General features: G+C 42.7%; 1 protein-coding gene across 1 annotated transcript in view; it reads right to left on the bottom strand.

The window, feature by feature from the left end:
• CLUH (clustered mitochondria homolog) overlaps window positions 1-16,425 on the bottom strand; it is a 145,726-nt gene that overhangs the window by 56,670 nt on the left and 72,631 nt on the right. The window contains 9 exon segments of the mRNA XM_070735238.1: window positions 3,716-4,071; window positions 4,073-4,129; window positions 4,131-4,309; window positions 4,312-4,411; window positions 8,280-8,372; window positions 13,097-13,244; window positions 14,047-14,172; window positions 14,556-14,710; window positions 16,013-16,140. Coding sequence (XP_070591339.1) covers window positions 3,716-4,071; window positions 4,073-4,129; window positions 4,131-4,309; window positions 4,312-4,411; window positions 8,280-8,372; window positions 13,097-13,244; window positions 14,047-14,172; window positions 14,556-14,710; window positions 16,013-16,140 — 1,342 coding nt within the window.

Below are 16,425 nucleotides of genomic sequence, written 5' to 3'. Positions count from 1 at the left end.
AAATATGTGGAATTAGGAAAGATCTTTTTGAGAGAATAATGTACAGAAATGTAAATAATTTGTAAATATTAAATTTCTTACTATTGAACAAGTATATAAGTACTATGAGAAATGTAGATCACATCTGCCATGTCCAATGTTTTAAAATGTTTTTTCCATGTTTGTATTATTATTATTATTATTATTATTATTATTATTATTATTATTATTTAGATTGGTATGCCGCCCCTCTCCGTAGACTCGGGGCGGCTAACAACAATAATAAGACAATATAAACAAATCTAATATTTAGGTTTAAGTTAAATTAAAAAACCCTAATTTAAGAAACCAATCCTACATACAGACATACCAAGCATAAATTTTATAAGCCTAGGGGGAATGGAATATCTCAATTCCCCAATGCCTGATGACAGAGGTGGGTTTTAAGGAGCTTACGAAAGGCAAGGAGGGTGGGGGCAACTCTGATCTCTGGGGGGAGTTGATTCCAGAGGGTCGGGGCCGCCACAGAGAAGGCTCTTCCCCTGGGTCCCGCCAGATGGCATTGTTTAGTCGACAGGACCCGGAGAAGGCCAACTCTGTGGGACCTAACTGGTCACTGGGATTCGTGCAGCAGAAGACGGTCCCGGAGATATTCTGGTCCGATGCCATGAAGTGCTTATGTGTTTGTTAATTAAATTTTTTAAAAACAAAAAACAAAACCCCCCACAAAAAATATAGAATTGCTATTCTGTATACAGTACTAGTTTATCTAAACACTGCTATTGTATTGAAGAACAACCAATTAACATTCAGTTGCAGGGACAGAATGTCTTTAATTTATGGGAAAAGTGACAAAAAGAAAATTTGCCACCGTGTTTCCCCAAAAGTAAGACCCAGTCTTATGACTTTTTGAACCCTGAAATACACACTAGGCTTTATTGACATGCACTCAAAAGCCCGATTGAGTTATCAGAGGATGTCTTATTTGGGTGAAACAGGGTTCAATTGGAGATGGTTAAATTTTGATAACAAATAAATATCTGGAGTCTTTTAATTTTGGAAAGTGTTATATATGAAAAGTGTTTTGTTTTTAAGAAACGCTGGTTGATTTTAATCTATGAACTCAAATTTTGTTAGTAATATACGTTTTGTACGTTGCCTTTGGAATGAGGTTTCAGTAAATCATATACCTTATATAAATACATTTAAATTAGCATTTCCTCCCTTTTGTATGAAGTCGGGGATAGGTTCTTCCTGGTTTGAAACAGATCGCCTGAACCGTTAGCAATCCATAGGTGATGTCATTTTTACATCACAGATCTGGTTCGGGCAGTGCTGGCTTGTGGGTGCCCCCCAATTTTTGGCATTTTTTTCTGTGATCTGATGGCTTCACCTTGTCCTTTGCTTCGAGAAAAGCCCTCCTGCCTGCCCCCGGGTTAATACCGACCTTTATTTCTTTGCCCAAAGCACAGCTGATCAGCTCCTGATCAGCTGTGATATAAAAAAATGTAAGACTGTGTAAAAGAATTCAAAGTGCAGTCAGGCGGTAGGGAAAGCAAGTAGGATGCTTGGCTGCATAGCTAGAGGTATAGCAAGCAGAGGGAGGGAGAAGGAGAGGGAGATTATGATCCCGCTATATAGACTGCTGTTGAGACCCCATTTGGAATACCGTGTTCAGTTCTGGAGACCTCACCTACAAAAAGATACTGACAAAATTGAACGGGTCCAAAGACGGGCTACAAGAATGGTGGAAGGTTTTAAGCATAAAATGTATCAGGAAAGACTTAATGAACTCAATCTTTATAGTCTGGAGGACAGAAGGAAAAGGGGGGACATGATCGAAACATTTAAATATGTTAAAGGGTTAAATAAGGTCCAGGAGGGAAGTGTTTTTAATAGGAAAGTGAACACAAGAACAAGGGGACACAATCTGGTTAGTTGGGGGAAGGATCAAAAGCAACATGAGAAAATATTATTTTACTGAAAGAGTAGTAGATTCTTGGAACAAACTTCCAGCAAACCTGGTTGATAAATCCACAGTAACTGAATTTAAACATGCCTGGGATAAACATATATCCATCCTAAGATAAAATACAGAAAATAGTATAAGGGCAGACTAGATGGATCATGAGGTCTTTTTCTGCCGTCAATCTTCTATTTTTCTATGTTTCTATGTTGCTAAAATACCATCACTTAAAAATGGAGAAAGTACAGTGTTCCCTTGACTTTCACGGGTCCGACATTCGCGAAAAGTCTATACCACGGTTTTTCAAAAAATATTAATTAAAAAATATTTCATCTGGTTTTTTCTACACCACGGTTTTTCCTGCACGTGATGTCACACGTCATCACCAAATTATTGTTAATAAATAATTATGTTAATAAATATCAGGATCATTAAGTATCTTCTTCAATGGTGAGTATCAGTAATAATAGTGAATAATAATCTAAAGGGGGGTTTTTTTACATGATTTTTTTCCTGACTTTTAAATATTTTAATAGTTTGTTTTTCCCCCTGATTTATTCCCTTTTTTTCATGAATTCCCTAATAATTCCCTGATTTGCCTGTTTTCCCAGTTTGCTGGACACCCTGTGTATGATTTAGTCTTGGGTTTTTTTTATTGTTATTATAATCGATAGATTAGTTCAATGGGGTTTTACTGTTTAATATTTGACTTTTTACTGTGTTATTTTATTGTTGTGAGCCGCCCCGAGTCCTATGGGATTGGGCGGCATATAAGTCAAACAAACAAACAAACAAACAAACAAACAACTAACTAGCTGTGGCAAGGAAGGTTGTAAAAGAAGCTAAACTAACTCAAGAGCGGGTCTTCTACGGGTCCCGTCAACTAAACAATGCCGCTTGGCGGGACCCAGGGGAAGAGCCTTCTCTGTGGCGGTCCCGGCCCTCTGGAACCAACTCCTCCCAGAGATTAGAATTGCCCCCACCCTCCTTGCCTTTCGTAAGCTACTTAAAACCCACCTCTGCCGTCAGGCATGGGGGAACTGAGATATTCTTTCCCCCTAGGCCTTTACAATTTTATGCATGGTATGTCTGTATGTGTGTTTGGTTTTTTATATTAATGGGTTTTTAATCATTTTTACTATTGGATTATTTTGTATACTGTTTTATTATTGTTATTAGCCGCCCCGAGTCTCTGGAGAGGGGCGGCATACAAATCCAATAAATAATAATAATAATAATAATAATAATAATAATAATAATAATAATCAGGAAAGACTTAATGAACTCAATCTGTATAGTCTGGAGGACAGAAGGAAAAGGGGAGACATGATCGAAACATTTAAATATATTAAAGGGTTAAATAAGGTCCAGGAGGGAAGTGTTTTTAATAGGAAAGTGAACACAAGAACAAGGGGACAATCTGAAGTTAGTTGGGGGAAAGATCAAAAGCAACATGAGAAAATATTATTTTACTGAAAGAGTAGTAGATCCTTGGAACAAACTTCCAGCAAACGTGGTAGATAAATCCACAGTAACTGAATTTAAACATGCCTGGGATAAACATATATCCATTGTAAGATAAAATACAGGAAATAGTATAAGGGCAGACTAGATGGACCAGGAGGTATTTTTCTGCCGTCAGACTTCTATGTTTCTACAATAATAAAAGAACCAGCGTGCCTACAAGCGGGAATTAAGGTGAGGACTACCTGTTGTAATATGGGAGCAAACTCAGGGAGCGAAAGAGAAAGAAATACCCAGGCGATTCACCTGTGTTCCACAAAGGCATCCACCAGCTCTTGCCGGAAACAACAAAGCTTGTGCCGGTGTTGCTTGGGGAACCCCGTCTTCTGACATTCTTCTGGCATTTCCTCCCCATCCACCGGCAGGAAATTCAAGTCGGGGGGAAAAGTGCGGAGCAAGTCAAGGATGTAATGGCGCCCGTCGTTGCCAATGATCCCCTTGCATTCCACCGAAGAACACAACTCCACCTCCTCGCTTTTGTCGTTGAGGACCAGGTGCTTCTGGATCTTCAACGGCCGACTGGTTTTCTCCAGCAGCTCCAGATACTTGGGGTGGGAGACGACGGTCTTGCCGAAGTCTATGGAGCCGTAGATGACGCTCTGTTTCTTGCTCCCGTTCCAGGATGCCTGGAATGATGGACTGAGCCGTCACCCGGTACCCCTCGGTAGTCCACCACCACCGTGCCCAGGGTGTATAGTCCTTCAATGTCCACAGCATTGTATGTCCGGACCCCATTGAGGTCATTGGTTGGGGCCACGTAAGCGGCCACATCTCCTCCAAAGTCCTTGTAGTGGTCCCGGACGTCAAATCCCAAGCTGAAGAAGATGTTGTTCCAGATAACATCTGCATCTTGGTTTCCTCGCTTGGATTGATCGCCATCACGTTGCCATCGATGACGGCCATCGCACCTCTGGTGGCTGCGGCGGTGAAGTCACTGTGAACCTGGGAAGGGCGAAAACAGTCAAAAGGATGACTTAGATTGCAAGAATGGTCACTTTCCTTAATTTAGTCAAACATTCTGTATGTCTGTTTCCAAGTGTAGGTGCTCCTCAAACTTACAAAGTTCATTTAATGACTAATGGAGTGCTTCTCAAATAGTGGGGCGGGCCCCCCTAGGGCATAGAGTGATGCCGGGGGTGGGGTGCGTGATCCCAAAGAATGTGCCGCAGGGAGTACAGGTTTTTTGCACCAAACAATAGCACACAGCACAGAATAGGACAGTGATGGCGAACCCTTTTTACCTTTGGGTGCTGAAAGAGCATGCGCGCACCGCTATTGCGCTTGCCTGAGTGCCCACACCCATAATTCAATGCCTGGGGAGGGCGAAAACAGCTCCCCCCTTCCCCGGAGGCTTTCTGGAGGCAGGAAATGGCCTGTTGTCAACTTCTGGTGGTCACAGTAGGGTCGTATTTTGCCCTCCCCAGACTCCAAAGACTTCCCTAGAGCCAGGGGTGGGTAAAAACGACCTCTCCCATTCCCCTGGAGGCTCTCTAGAAGCCAAAAACACCCTCCAAGAGCCTCTGTGAGCCAAAATTCAGCTGGCCGGCACACACATGCACGTTGGAGTTGAGCTAGGTCAACAGCTCACGTGCCAACAGATATGGCTCCACGTGCCATCTGTGGCACCTGTGTCATAGGTTCGTCATCCGGAAGTTTGGAAAACATACTTCTCGGTTTGCCCGTTTGGGCATAATTTGAGCTTGTTCAGGAAGCTTCTCTGAACCCTCCGGAGTGCAAAAAATAGCACAATGGCAAACCGGAAGTGCGTTTTTTCCGAACTTCCGGTTTGTGCATTGGGTGATTTTTTTTTTGCCTCCAGAGTTTTAGGGAAGCTTCCCTGAAGCTATCTGGAGAGTAAAATAGTCTTTCCCAAGGCCGAAAATCAGCTGGCCAGAGTATGCATGCACACTGGAGCTGACACAGGGCAAAGTCTCGTGGGTCCTCCAATATGGCTCCGCATGCCACCAGTGGCACGTATGCCTTCGGCTCGCCATCATGGACCTGTGGTCAAATCCCATGCACCTGGGCAAGGTTAAGCCTGTAAGAATGGCACAGATTTTATCAAAGCTCCTCTAATGCTAAGCTAGGCAGAATACAGCTTCCTGAAAACACTAGGAGTTCTTTCCCAGCTTCACTGATAATTAAGGCGGAAGCTCTTTGAATGAAAAGTTTCTTCCCAGACTTCTGGCCACCTGGGCTAAGTTTTTCCTTCGTGAGATAAGCTGCCAGCTCATTCACCGGCTAATGAATGTTTGCTTGCTATTGTGTGCGATCATTTCCCTGCCTTTCCCAGCCTTGTTAAACTCTCTCCTCCTCACTAAGCTCAAACAGTGAACACATTCTAGATGACACTGTAGATCATATCTGATGGTGGTTTCTCAATCCGTTTTTGTTTTTTAGATTGATTAGTGCTTGCTCAGATTTGTTTTTGGTTGCAAAAATGAATGAAATGTTTTCAAAATTGCCCAATTGGAGTAGAACTATTGCATGCAAAAACCTAATCATTTCCATGGCCTGCTCTGCATCCCATCCCATCCCTTCCCTTCCCTTCTTTACTTACTTATATATAAGGAATTTTAATCTCAGCTCTAGTTTTGATCAACTCATGGCAGTATCATTAGGTGTTGTACCTTATGATTCTTAACGAACTTATCTTTTATTTTATGTACCAGTGATACCTTGTCTTACAAACTTAATTGGTTCCGGGACGAGGTTCTTAAGGTGAAAAGTTTGTAAGACGAAACAATATTTCCCATAGGAATCAATGGAAAAGCGATTAATGCGTGCAAGCCCAAAATTCACCCCTTTTGCCAGCCGAAGCGCCCATTTTTGCGCTGCTGGGATTCCCCTGAGGTTCCCCTCCATGGAAAACCCAACCTCTGGACTTCTTCGCTTCGCTGGCAACGGAAGTCGGGAGGTGGGGTTTCCCAGCGAAGGGAGCATCGGTGAAATCACAGCATCGCAAAAACACCGAAGTCCTTGAAACCCCACCTCCAGGACCTCTGTGTTTTTGTGATGCTGCGATTTCACTGAGGTTCCCCTCGCTGGGAAACCCCACCTCTGGACTTCCGTTGCCAGCGAAGCACCTGTTTTTGCGCTGCTGGGATTCCCCTGCAGCATCACAAAAACACGGAAGTCCAGAGGTGGGGTTTCCCATGGAGGGGAGCCTCAGGGAAATCCCAGCAGCGCAAAAACGAGTGCTTCGCTGGCAACGGAAGTCCGGAGGCGGGGCATCCCAGCGGCGGCAGTGGGTTTGTAAGGTGAAAATAGTTTGTAAGAAGAGGCAAAAAAATCTTAAACCCCGGGTTTGTATCTCGAAAAGTTTGTATGATGAGGTGTTTGTAAGATGCGGTATCACTGTACACTGCAGCAAGACAAATTCCTTATGTGTCCAATCACACTTGGCCAATAAAGAATTCTGTTCTGTTCTATTCCATTCCATTCTATTTTTCCCCACAATAATCCTTTGCTTATACAGTACTGTATTTCTTATACCTGCTTTTAGTTATTTGCATTTGTAACTGTACATTAAAAACACAACATAAAAAAAGGAATCCTCCCAGATATATCAAGATCACAATGAAAAGGGAAAAGCTTTTTCTCAGATTCCATCCTGTTAAACTACAGAATGTAACAGAGAACATACTATCATGAAATAACCTTTAAAAAAAAAAAGATGGAACAACCTAATTTTGCTTTTTCTTCTTGTTTACGTTTTAGGCCTCCAGTATATATCAGGCTCAGGAACTAAGGCCCTGGGGCTAAGTGAAGAGCACCAAATAATCCATTGCACCAACAATAGGAATTTAGAATGAGTGTTGACTCACCTGAGTGCTTCTCAACCTTGGCAACTGTAAAATATGTGAACTACTAATCCCAAAATTCTGACTGTGGGTGAACTTCTATTGCCATGCTGGCTGGCAATTCTGGGAACTGAAGTCCACACATATTAAAGTTGCTAGTTGCCAAGATTGAACTAGCTTAATACTACCTACAGCTGAAATAGGTCACCTGGTAGCTTCCAGATGTATGTAACTTCACTTTCCACCAATTACAACCAGCAGTCTGAACAAGATTGCGTAAAGGTTGTAATCCCATAGTTTTAGGCTGCCAATTCTTCTAATTCTAATAGTTTTAGGCTGCCAATTCTTGACCTACCCTGAGTGGCCGTGGCCATTACTATCTCCCCACCAAGTTTTCCTGGAGATATTATTGACTGAACTTTGGACAAAGTAGCATTTCTAATGCTAAAGTAGGATTCTTCTCTTTCACCTTCAGTCAGACAGAAAATTTGCATATCCCATTATCTGGAATTTAACTAGGGAAGCTAAGGATTAACCTTAGAACTTCTGGTATGCCAAATTATAAACCACAAACCTTTGACTGCTAACCTATGATCTCTTTCTTAATGAGAATCTGAGGGCTTTGGACTAAAACACTTCTTATGCAAGAAATATCCAAACTTTTGCAATTTACCTTTGCTTTCAGCAATCGAGTGGCTTATTTCAACAAGTTTTAGAGGAAAGGATTAGTTCTATAAACTTTAATTATTGACCAAGGGAAGCAAATTTATCTTTGTATGGCTGGCAAGTCTACTACTGCATCTTGCCTTAAACCAGACTTCATGGTCCTGCTAAAAAGCAGCCTCATCAGACAATTGGCAAGTTCCCATTTAGCACTGAGCACAAAAAGGAAAATTTGATTTGAGTTTCACCCTTCCTAATGATAAGGACTAGAAACCTGTGCTTGTGCTTGTTGTTGCAGGGTCTTTCTGGATTTGTCTATTTCCCCTGCAGGGCTTGAAATTTACCTTAAAAATTGCTCTCTCTCTCAACAATCTTTCCGGCAGATTTTTGCGTGGTAGTTCTCGGGTCGTCTGCAATTCTTCATTCCAATCTCTGGTCTGAAAGAAGATCAGGGAAAATATATTAAATGCAAGAACACAAAGGCACAAACTTTCCAACCTTGGGCAGAAATGCAGAAATACATGGCCATCTGCTATTCTCTGCGGCTCACTGAAAATGTCTGGCTTTTTGAAACCACGTTTCTTTTTGCAACGAGCTACTGTATTTTCATTCTACTGTATTAACCAGGATTATCTGTGCCCTGTCCAGTTGAAATGGTACAAGAAATGGTGGCTTCTAAGCAGTAAAACTGGTGGCTCATTTGCAAGAAACGTGGCCTCCAGGAAGGATGTCTTCGTGACGTCAAAGCTCCGCCTATGGAATTCCCTATTGGGATTCCCCACCTCCTTTCCAGCCTCCAGATCAGCCAAAAATGCCGCCGCCGATCGCAAAAACGGCGCTCCGCCGAGCGCTGCCGCCCGGCTGTAACATTCTGAAACAGCCGGGTGCTTCTCGGCGGCCTCCGGAACCCGAACCTGAACTTCCGGGTTCGGGAGAACGCTGAGTAGCCCCCTGCTGTTTAAGAAGGTGACAGGCGGGCGGCGGCGCTTCTCGGTGGTCTCCCGAACCTGAAAAGTTCAGGTTTGGGTTCGGGAGAACGCCGAGAAGCCCTCCGGCTGTTTTTAAAGGTGACAGTCGGGTGTTGGCGTCCAGCGGAGCACCATTTTGCGATCTGCGGTGGGTTCGTAAGGTGAAAAAAGTTCGTAAGAAGAGGCAAAAATTTTCTGAACCCTGGGTTTGTATCTCGAAGTGTTCGTATCACGAGGTACCACTGTATATATTTAATCGGGGGAGGAGGGGAGGAAATCCCATCTCACTCAGAGAGCAACTTTTATTTTAAGAAGGCGGGAACTGATTTTTTTGCACCTACCTAGTTACCTTGTGTGTAAACATAATTTAGCAGCTCCTAAAAATACTACAGTAAATAGTTTTGAAGAGAGCGTGTAATACATTTAAATTCAATTTGCATTGATCTATATAATTTGCATTATTGTAAACTGACAAAAATGACACCGATTAACAAAGTTGGGGGGGAAAAAAATCAAGATTACATCAGAAACAACGAATGGAAAGAAGAAGTGAAAGAGTGAAACATATAAAGCAGTGGAAGTAATGTGCTGGTGTCTGGAGGCTGTTAGGGTCTGGATGGGTGCTAAGAGGCTCAAGCTCAACCCCGACAAGACAGTTGTCGGCTGTGGCGAGGGGGGAGTTTGCCCAGGTTCGCCTGATGCACCAGTTGCGGCCCTATTTGGACAGGGAGTCTCTACTCACAGTCACTCATGCCCTTATCACCTTGAGGTTCGACTACTGCAATGCTCTCTACATGGGGCTACCTTTGAAGAGTGTTCGGAAACTACGTATCGTGCAGAATGTGGCCGCGCGAATTGTCATGGGCCTCCCAAGGCATGCCCATATTTCTCCAACACTCCGCGGACTACATTGGCTGCCGATTGGCAATTCAAAGTGTTGGTTATGACCTATAAAGCCCTACATGGCATCGGACCAGATTACTTGTGGGACCGCCTTCTGTCGCATGAGTCCCAGCGACTGGTTAGGTCCCACAGAGTCGGCCTTCTCCAGGTCCTGTCAACTAGACAATGTTGGTTGGTGGGGCCTAGGGAAAGAGCCTTCTCTGTGGGGGCCCCAGCCATCTGGAATCAGCTTCCCCCAGAGATTTGTACTGCACCCATTCTTCTTGCCTTCCATAAGAACCTGAAAACCCATCTATGCCACCAGGCCTGGGGTCATTAGACCTTGGCTTTTGGCCGACAAGTGCGAAGTATGTCTGTTGTTGAAAGTGAATGAATGATTTTAATGCTCCAGTGTTTTTAGAGTAATTAACTATATTAATTGGAATTTAGATTTAATATTGTATACTGTTTTTATTATGTTGTTAGCCACCCCGAGTCCCCGGAGAAGGGTGGCTTACAAATCAAATCAAATCAAATCAATCAATCAATCAATAGGAAAAAATGAAAAGAATTGAAAGAAAAATATAGAATAAAGAAACAAAATAAAAATAAGAAGAAAATAAGAAGAAAGAAAACAGCAAGAAATATATCAAAGAACTAACTTTATAACTTCATCCCAAGTAAAAACAATTTTAGGAAATTTCCCCCTATTCTTAACTATAACCAATAATCTCTTTTTCCCACATCCCATCTATATCTATAAACAAATCCATAAATTATTGTAATTTCACATCTGGTATCAGCAAAAGTCCATTAAGAATTATCAGAAACAACAGCAAAGCTATTTTAAGCTTGAGCCAATAAACCAACTTTATATTGTTTCCTTTTACTTCCAACAATTTTTATCTTTAGTCCAGGAGGTCAAACCTGATTTATTGAGGGTCACATCAGGGTTGTTGGACCTCAGGGGGCCAAGAAAGGTGGGGCTGGGGTGGGCGTGGCCAGTTTGACATTACTTGTGTCGGCGCGCTTGCGGTAACCCAAGTGCTCTGCCAGTGAAAATGGGTTCCAAAGCTCCATTTTTGGTTGTGACGGCCTCCTGCAACCCCCTGCCAGTAAAAACAGCCCTCCTGGCAGAAGGTTGTAGGAGTCCATCTCAGCCAAAAGCAGAGCTTGGGAGCCCACTTTCACTGCCAGAGGCATCGCAGGCTGGTCCTTCACTGTTTCCAGGGCAGGTCTGTGGGCCAGATCTAAGCACCCTATGGGCCAAATCCGACCCCTGGGCCTTGAGTTTCACACTCCTGCTTTAATCCACCCGAACAATGTCAAGGTCTTGATTTATTTTCATTTCTTCTTTATCTCTTCTCATGAGTGTCTTCAAAGTTTTACAACTCTCTTTTGTAAGTGGAGTATAGAAACATTATCCATGTCACTCTCTTGGTTTATTGCATGTCCGTTTTAGTTACTAAAATAATCATGTAGTTTCTTTTGTATGTCCTTAGAAACATAGAAGTCTGAGGGCAGAAAAAGACCTCATGGTCCATCTAGTCTGCCCTTATACTATTTTCTGTATTTTATCTTAGGATGGTTATATGTTTATCCCAGGCATTTTTAAATTCAGTTACTGTGGATTTATCTACCACGTCTGCTGGAAGTTTGTTCCAAGGATCTACTACTCTTTCAGTAAAATAATATTTTCTCATGTTGCTTTTGATCTTTCCCCCAACTAACTTCAGATTGTGTCCCCTTGTTCTTGTGTTCACTTTCCTTTTAAAAACACTTCCTTCCTGGACCTTATTTAACCCTTTGACATATTTAAATGTTTCGATCATGTCCCCCCTTTTCCTTCTGTCCTCCAGACTCTACAGATTGAGTTCATTGTAGAATCTTTGTCCATGTAATTCTTGTGGTCTGTCAGTCTTTTTGTCTTGTCAGGTAAAACCTGGGCCTCTTTTTTAACATCTTTTGGTCTATTCTTAGAGGCAAATATCGCTGTTGGCATTGTTAATATTAATTTTTGACACAATTTTTAAATGTATCCTTCAATATATCCAGTGTTAAGAATATTTTGCATCAGTCTGTAACTGTTAATCGTATTTGTGTGCTCTTCTTTACTTGAAATGTTTAGTTCCCTCTAGTGTCCAATTTTTAAAATCTTATTTTTTAAAAACAATATTTTGCATCAGTCTGTAATTGTTAATCATGTGTTCAAAGTTTGAAATGTTTAGTTTCCTCTAATATCCAAATTTTAAAATCTTATTTAAAAAAAAAAAACAATTTAACCTTCCCACAGGAAGTATTCATTATAATAAATTGTAAAAAATATTATTTCAAATTTATTTGGACCCTTAATTTATTTGTCACTTTCTAAAATTAAAAATAGATTTTTGCTGTTTATTTTGATTTTTTTTTAAGGTCTAAAACTGATGTAGGTGGGTTTTAAGGAGCTTACGAAAGGTAAGGAGGGTGGGGGCAATTCTGATCCCTGGGGGGAGTTGATTCCAGAGGCTCGGGGCTGCCACAGAGAAGGCTCTTCCCCTGGGTCCCACCAAACGACATTGTTTAGTCGACGGGACCCGGAGAAGGCCAATTCTGTGGGACTTAACTGGTTGTTGGGATTCGTGCGGCAGAAGGCGGTCCCGTAGATATTCTGGTCCGATGCCATGAAGGGCTTTATAGGTCATAACCAACACTTTGAATTGTGACCAGAAACTGATCGGCAACCAATGCAGACTGCGGAGTGTTGGTGTGACATGGGCATACTTAGGGAAGCCCATGATTGCTCTCGCGGCTGCATTCTGCACGATCTGAAGTTTCCGAACACTTTTCAAAGGCAGCCCCATGTAGAGAGCGTTACAGTAGTCAAGCCTCGAGGTGATGAGGGCACGAGTGACTGTGAGCAGTGACTCCCGGTCCAAATAGGGCCGCAACTTGTGCACCAGGCAAACCTGGCCAAACGCCCCCCCTCACCACAGCTGAAAGATGTTTCTCTAGTGTAATTATCTCACATGCATGACTTTAGCTTGTAAAAATGAGACTTTATGTATAAAAGATTGATCTGAAATATCAATGCGTGGATTCCTCCTTTGTTTTCAAGCTGCATAGGCTGGAATGGAACAGATGTTATCAGCTTTTCTTTGGTTTCATCAGGCCTCAAGATATTTGGTTTTCAAAGTAATTCACCCCCCCCACCCCCTCCACCCACCCCCATGGGACTTTAAAGATGCCTCACGGACAGTAAGAATTAATCGAATGAAGAGACCAATGGTAAAAGCAAATGAAGAAATCCACAAAGCCCAGTGTGTCTTTACCTGTCCCGGGATATGTTCTTCGTAGCCTAGTCTCGAGGTGTAAGCATCTTCGGCTCTCACACAATCCATGACGTGCTCAGCTAGAGGAGCTGTCCATGCGTATACTTGGAAGGGGGTGGATATTCTCTCTAGTGGGTGCCTCTGGACCCTGGTTTGGAATAAAATGAAGCAGATTATTACCATTCTTCTAAAGCACCCCCCACCCATAGAAACATAGAAGACTGACGGCAGGAAAAGTCCTCATGATCTATCTAGTCTGCCCTTATGCTACTTTCTGCATTTTATCTTAGGATGGATATATGTTTATCCCAGGCATGTTTAAATTCAGTTACTGTGGATTTACCAACCACGTCTGCTGGAAGTTTGTTCCTAGGATCTACTACTCTTTCAGTAAAATAATATTTTCTCATGTTGCTTTTGATCTTTCCCCCAACTAACCTCAGATTGTGCCCCCTTGTTCTTGTGTTCACTTTCCTATTAAAAACACTTCCCTCCTGGACCTTATTTATTAACCCTTTAACATATTTAAATGTTTCGATCATGTCCCCCCTTTTCCTTCTGTCCTCCAGACTATACAGATTGAGTTCATTAAGTCTTTCCTGATACGTTTTATGCTTAAGACCTTCCACCATTCTTGCAGCCCGTCTTTGGACCCGCTCAATTTTGGCAATGCTATTGCTAACATGTTGTAAGCCGCCCTGAGTCTAAGGGGAAGGGCGGCATTAAAAAATTGAATGAATGAATGAATGACTAAACAAACAAACAAACAAACAAACAAACATCTGATAAATAATAAATTGTGCATCCTTAAAATGCTTATAACACAAAAAAGGAAAAGGAAACCAAAAAAAAGAGGAAAAAATGATTATAGCTGGAATATATACTGTGTGTTTGTGTGTGTGTGTGTGTGTGTGTGTGTGTGAGAGAGAGAGATTGTAGAGAAAAATTACCGTTTCTTCTGCAGAGCTGCAAAATTCCTTTTGAAAGTGGGGCTAATTTGGTTCAAGAGCTCTACCAGGGAATGGCTGAGGAAGCTGGGATTAGCGGGCTTAGGGTTGAAGTTATAAGCTGTGGACCTGCAAGGAAGGAACACAAAGACGTTTAGTGGCAACGCCCCTGCTAGCCACAGCCTTATCCAGGCAAAGCGAGAAAAACAGTCCCCCAGTCAGTTCAGCAACCCAGAAGTCAACCCCAGACTTGATCCTTCAGATTCTGGATGTAACAGGCTAGTGATGTGGCACCTGATCAACTCAGCTCTTCAACTCAAAGGTTTCTCATGGGGAACCAGGTCCCACCAATCTTCTTGTGATTGCCAATTTGACCTCTCTGTAAATAAGTATTGCATTGCACAGTTAAGTTCCGGATTCAAGTGGAACATCCCGTTTCCTCCAAACACAAAACATTGGCATTTAACAAGGAGGCGGAGGAGAAAAAAAAAGCCAGGTATTTAGCTACTTACTGATTGAGGTAGAAACCTCGGGTGGATGCGGTGATGCTGACGTGCCGATCTTCTACCGTGATGACATACAAGTACATGAGATCTCCGTGCATCTTGCGATTGCCAGGTGGTGGATTCCAGCCACTCATAGTTAGCACTTTTAGGCACTGCAGAGGCTTTGGGGGTGGGTGGGTTATGGGAAGAGATAAAGAGAGAAAATTTAAGGGTGAATAAGAGATATTATTATTATTATTATTATTATTATTATTATTATTATTATTATTAATTAGATTTGTATGACGCCCCTCTCTGTAGACTCGGGGTGGCTCATTAAGAAGCATGTGCTCTGGGAAACAGCAAAAGTTATACAATACACATCAACAACAATGGGACGGGATGGGACACACTCAAAGACTAGGGAGGTATTAATATCACTCTATAATGCCCCAATAAGACCACACCTGGAGTATTGCAGGACCGCTTTCTGCCGCACGAATCCCAGCGACCGGTTAGGTCCCACAGAATGGGCCTTCTACGGGTCCCATCGACGAAACAATGTCGTCTGGCGTGACCCAGGGGAAGAGCCTTCTCTGTGGCGGCCCCGACCCTCTGGAATCAACTCCCCCTAGAGATTAGGACCGCCCCCACCCTCCTCGCCTTTCGCAAACTCCTTAAAACCCACCTCAGCCGTCAGGCATGGGGAAATTGATTCCCCCGGGCTATTCCCGTTTTATGTCTGTTTTTTGTCTGGGATGTATGATTGTTTTTATATTAAGGGTTTTAAATTGCTTTTTTAACTATTGGATTTGTACTGTGTTTTTTGTTGCCAGCCTCTCCAAGTCTCCGGAGAGGGGCGGCATACAAATCTGATAAATAATAATAATAATAATAATCCATTTCTGGTCACCACACTTCAAAAGAGAGATAGAAACTCTGGAGAAGGTGCAGAAAAGAGCTACCAAAATGACCAGGGGACTAGAAACCAAGACTTACGAAGAGAGATTGCGGGAACTAGGCATGGATAGCCAAGAGAAAAGGAGGGCCAAGGGGGACATGATAGCAGTACAGGTATTTGAGGGGTTGCCACAGAGAGGAGGGGGTCACTCTATCTTCCAGGGCACCAGAGGGCTGGACGAGGAACAACGGCTGGAAGCTGACCAAGGAGAGATTCAACCTGGAAATAAGGAAGAACTTCCAGATGGTCAGAGCGATCAACCGGTGGAATGGCCTGCCAATGGGGGTTGTGAACGCCCCAGTACTAAATAAATAGTACTGTAATATTGGTAGTATTTCAATGTGTTTTCCCTCCCTTTGGGATTTACATAGGAAATACCGACAATGCAGCTGACCAAACAATGCCTGCCTCTTTGCTGGACTTCCATGGCATGGAATAATAAAGGTGGGGTTTATCAGGCTAGTGGGAAGAGGCCTTTTGAACAAGATCATCAGCTTCCAATTTGCAGATCTACGGATGCTACCTTCCAGTCTCTGTTCTGAGGCTGAAGAGGGCAGAGCGGCCTCTCTTTGCTCCCAGGTAAGATGTGCTCAGGAGGGGTGCAGTCAATCTGCTCCATCTCTATACCCTTCTTCTTCCTCTTGCCGCTCTCTAGAATTAAAACATGGGAGGGGAGAGGTTGAAAAAAATAACATAGAATAGAATTTTATTGGGGAAGTGGGAATGGACACACAAGGAATTCGTCTTGGTGCACATGCTCTTAGTGTACATAAAACAAAAGATAAGTTCATCCAGAATCATAAGGTACAATAGAATAGAAGAGAGAATAGAATAGAAAATAGAATAGAATAGAGTAGAGTAGAGTAGGGTAGAGTAGAGTAGGGTAGAGTAGAATAGAATAGAATTTTACTGGCCAAGTATGATCGGATACCCAGG

This window comes from Erythrolamprus reginae, chromosome 1, assembly GCF_031021105.1.
Source record: "Erythrolamprus reginae isolate rEryReg1 chromosome 1, rEryReg1.hap1, whole genome shotgun sequence".
NCBI lineage: Eukaryota > Metazoa > Chordata > Lepidosauria > Squamata > Dipsadidae > Erythrolamprus > Erythrolamprus reginae.
Note: the sequence above shows the minus strand (reverse complement) of the source record. Positions and strands in the feature narration are given on the sequence as shown.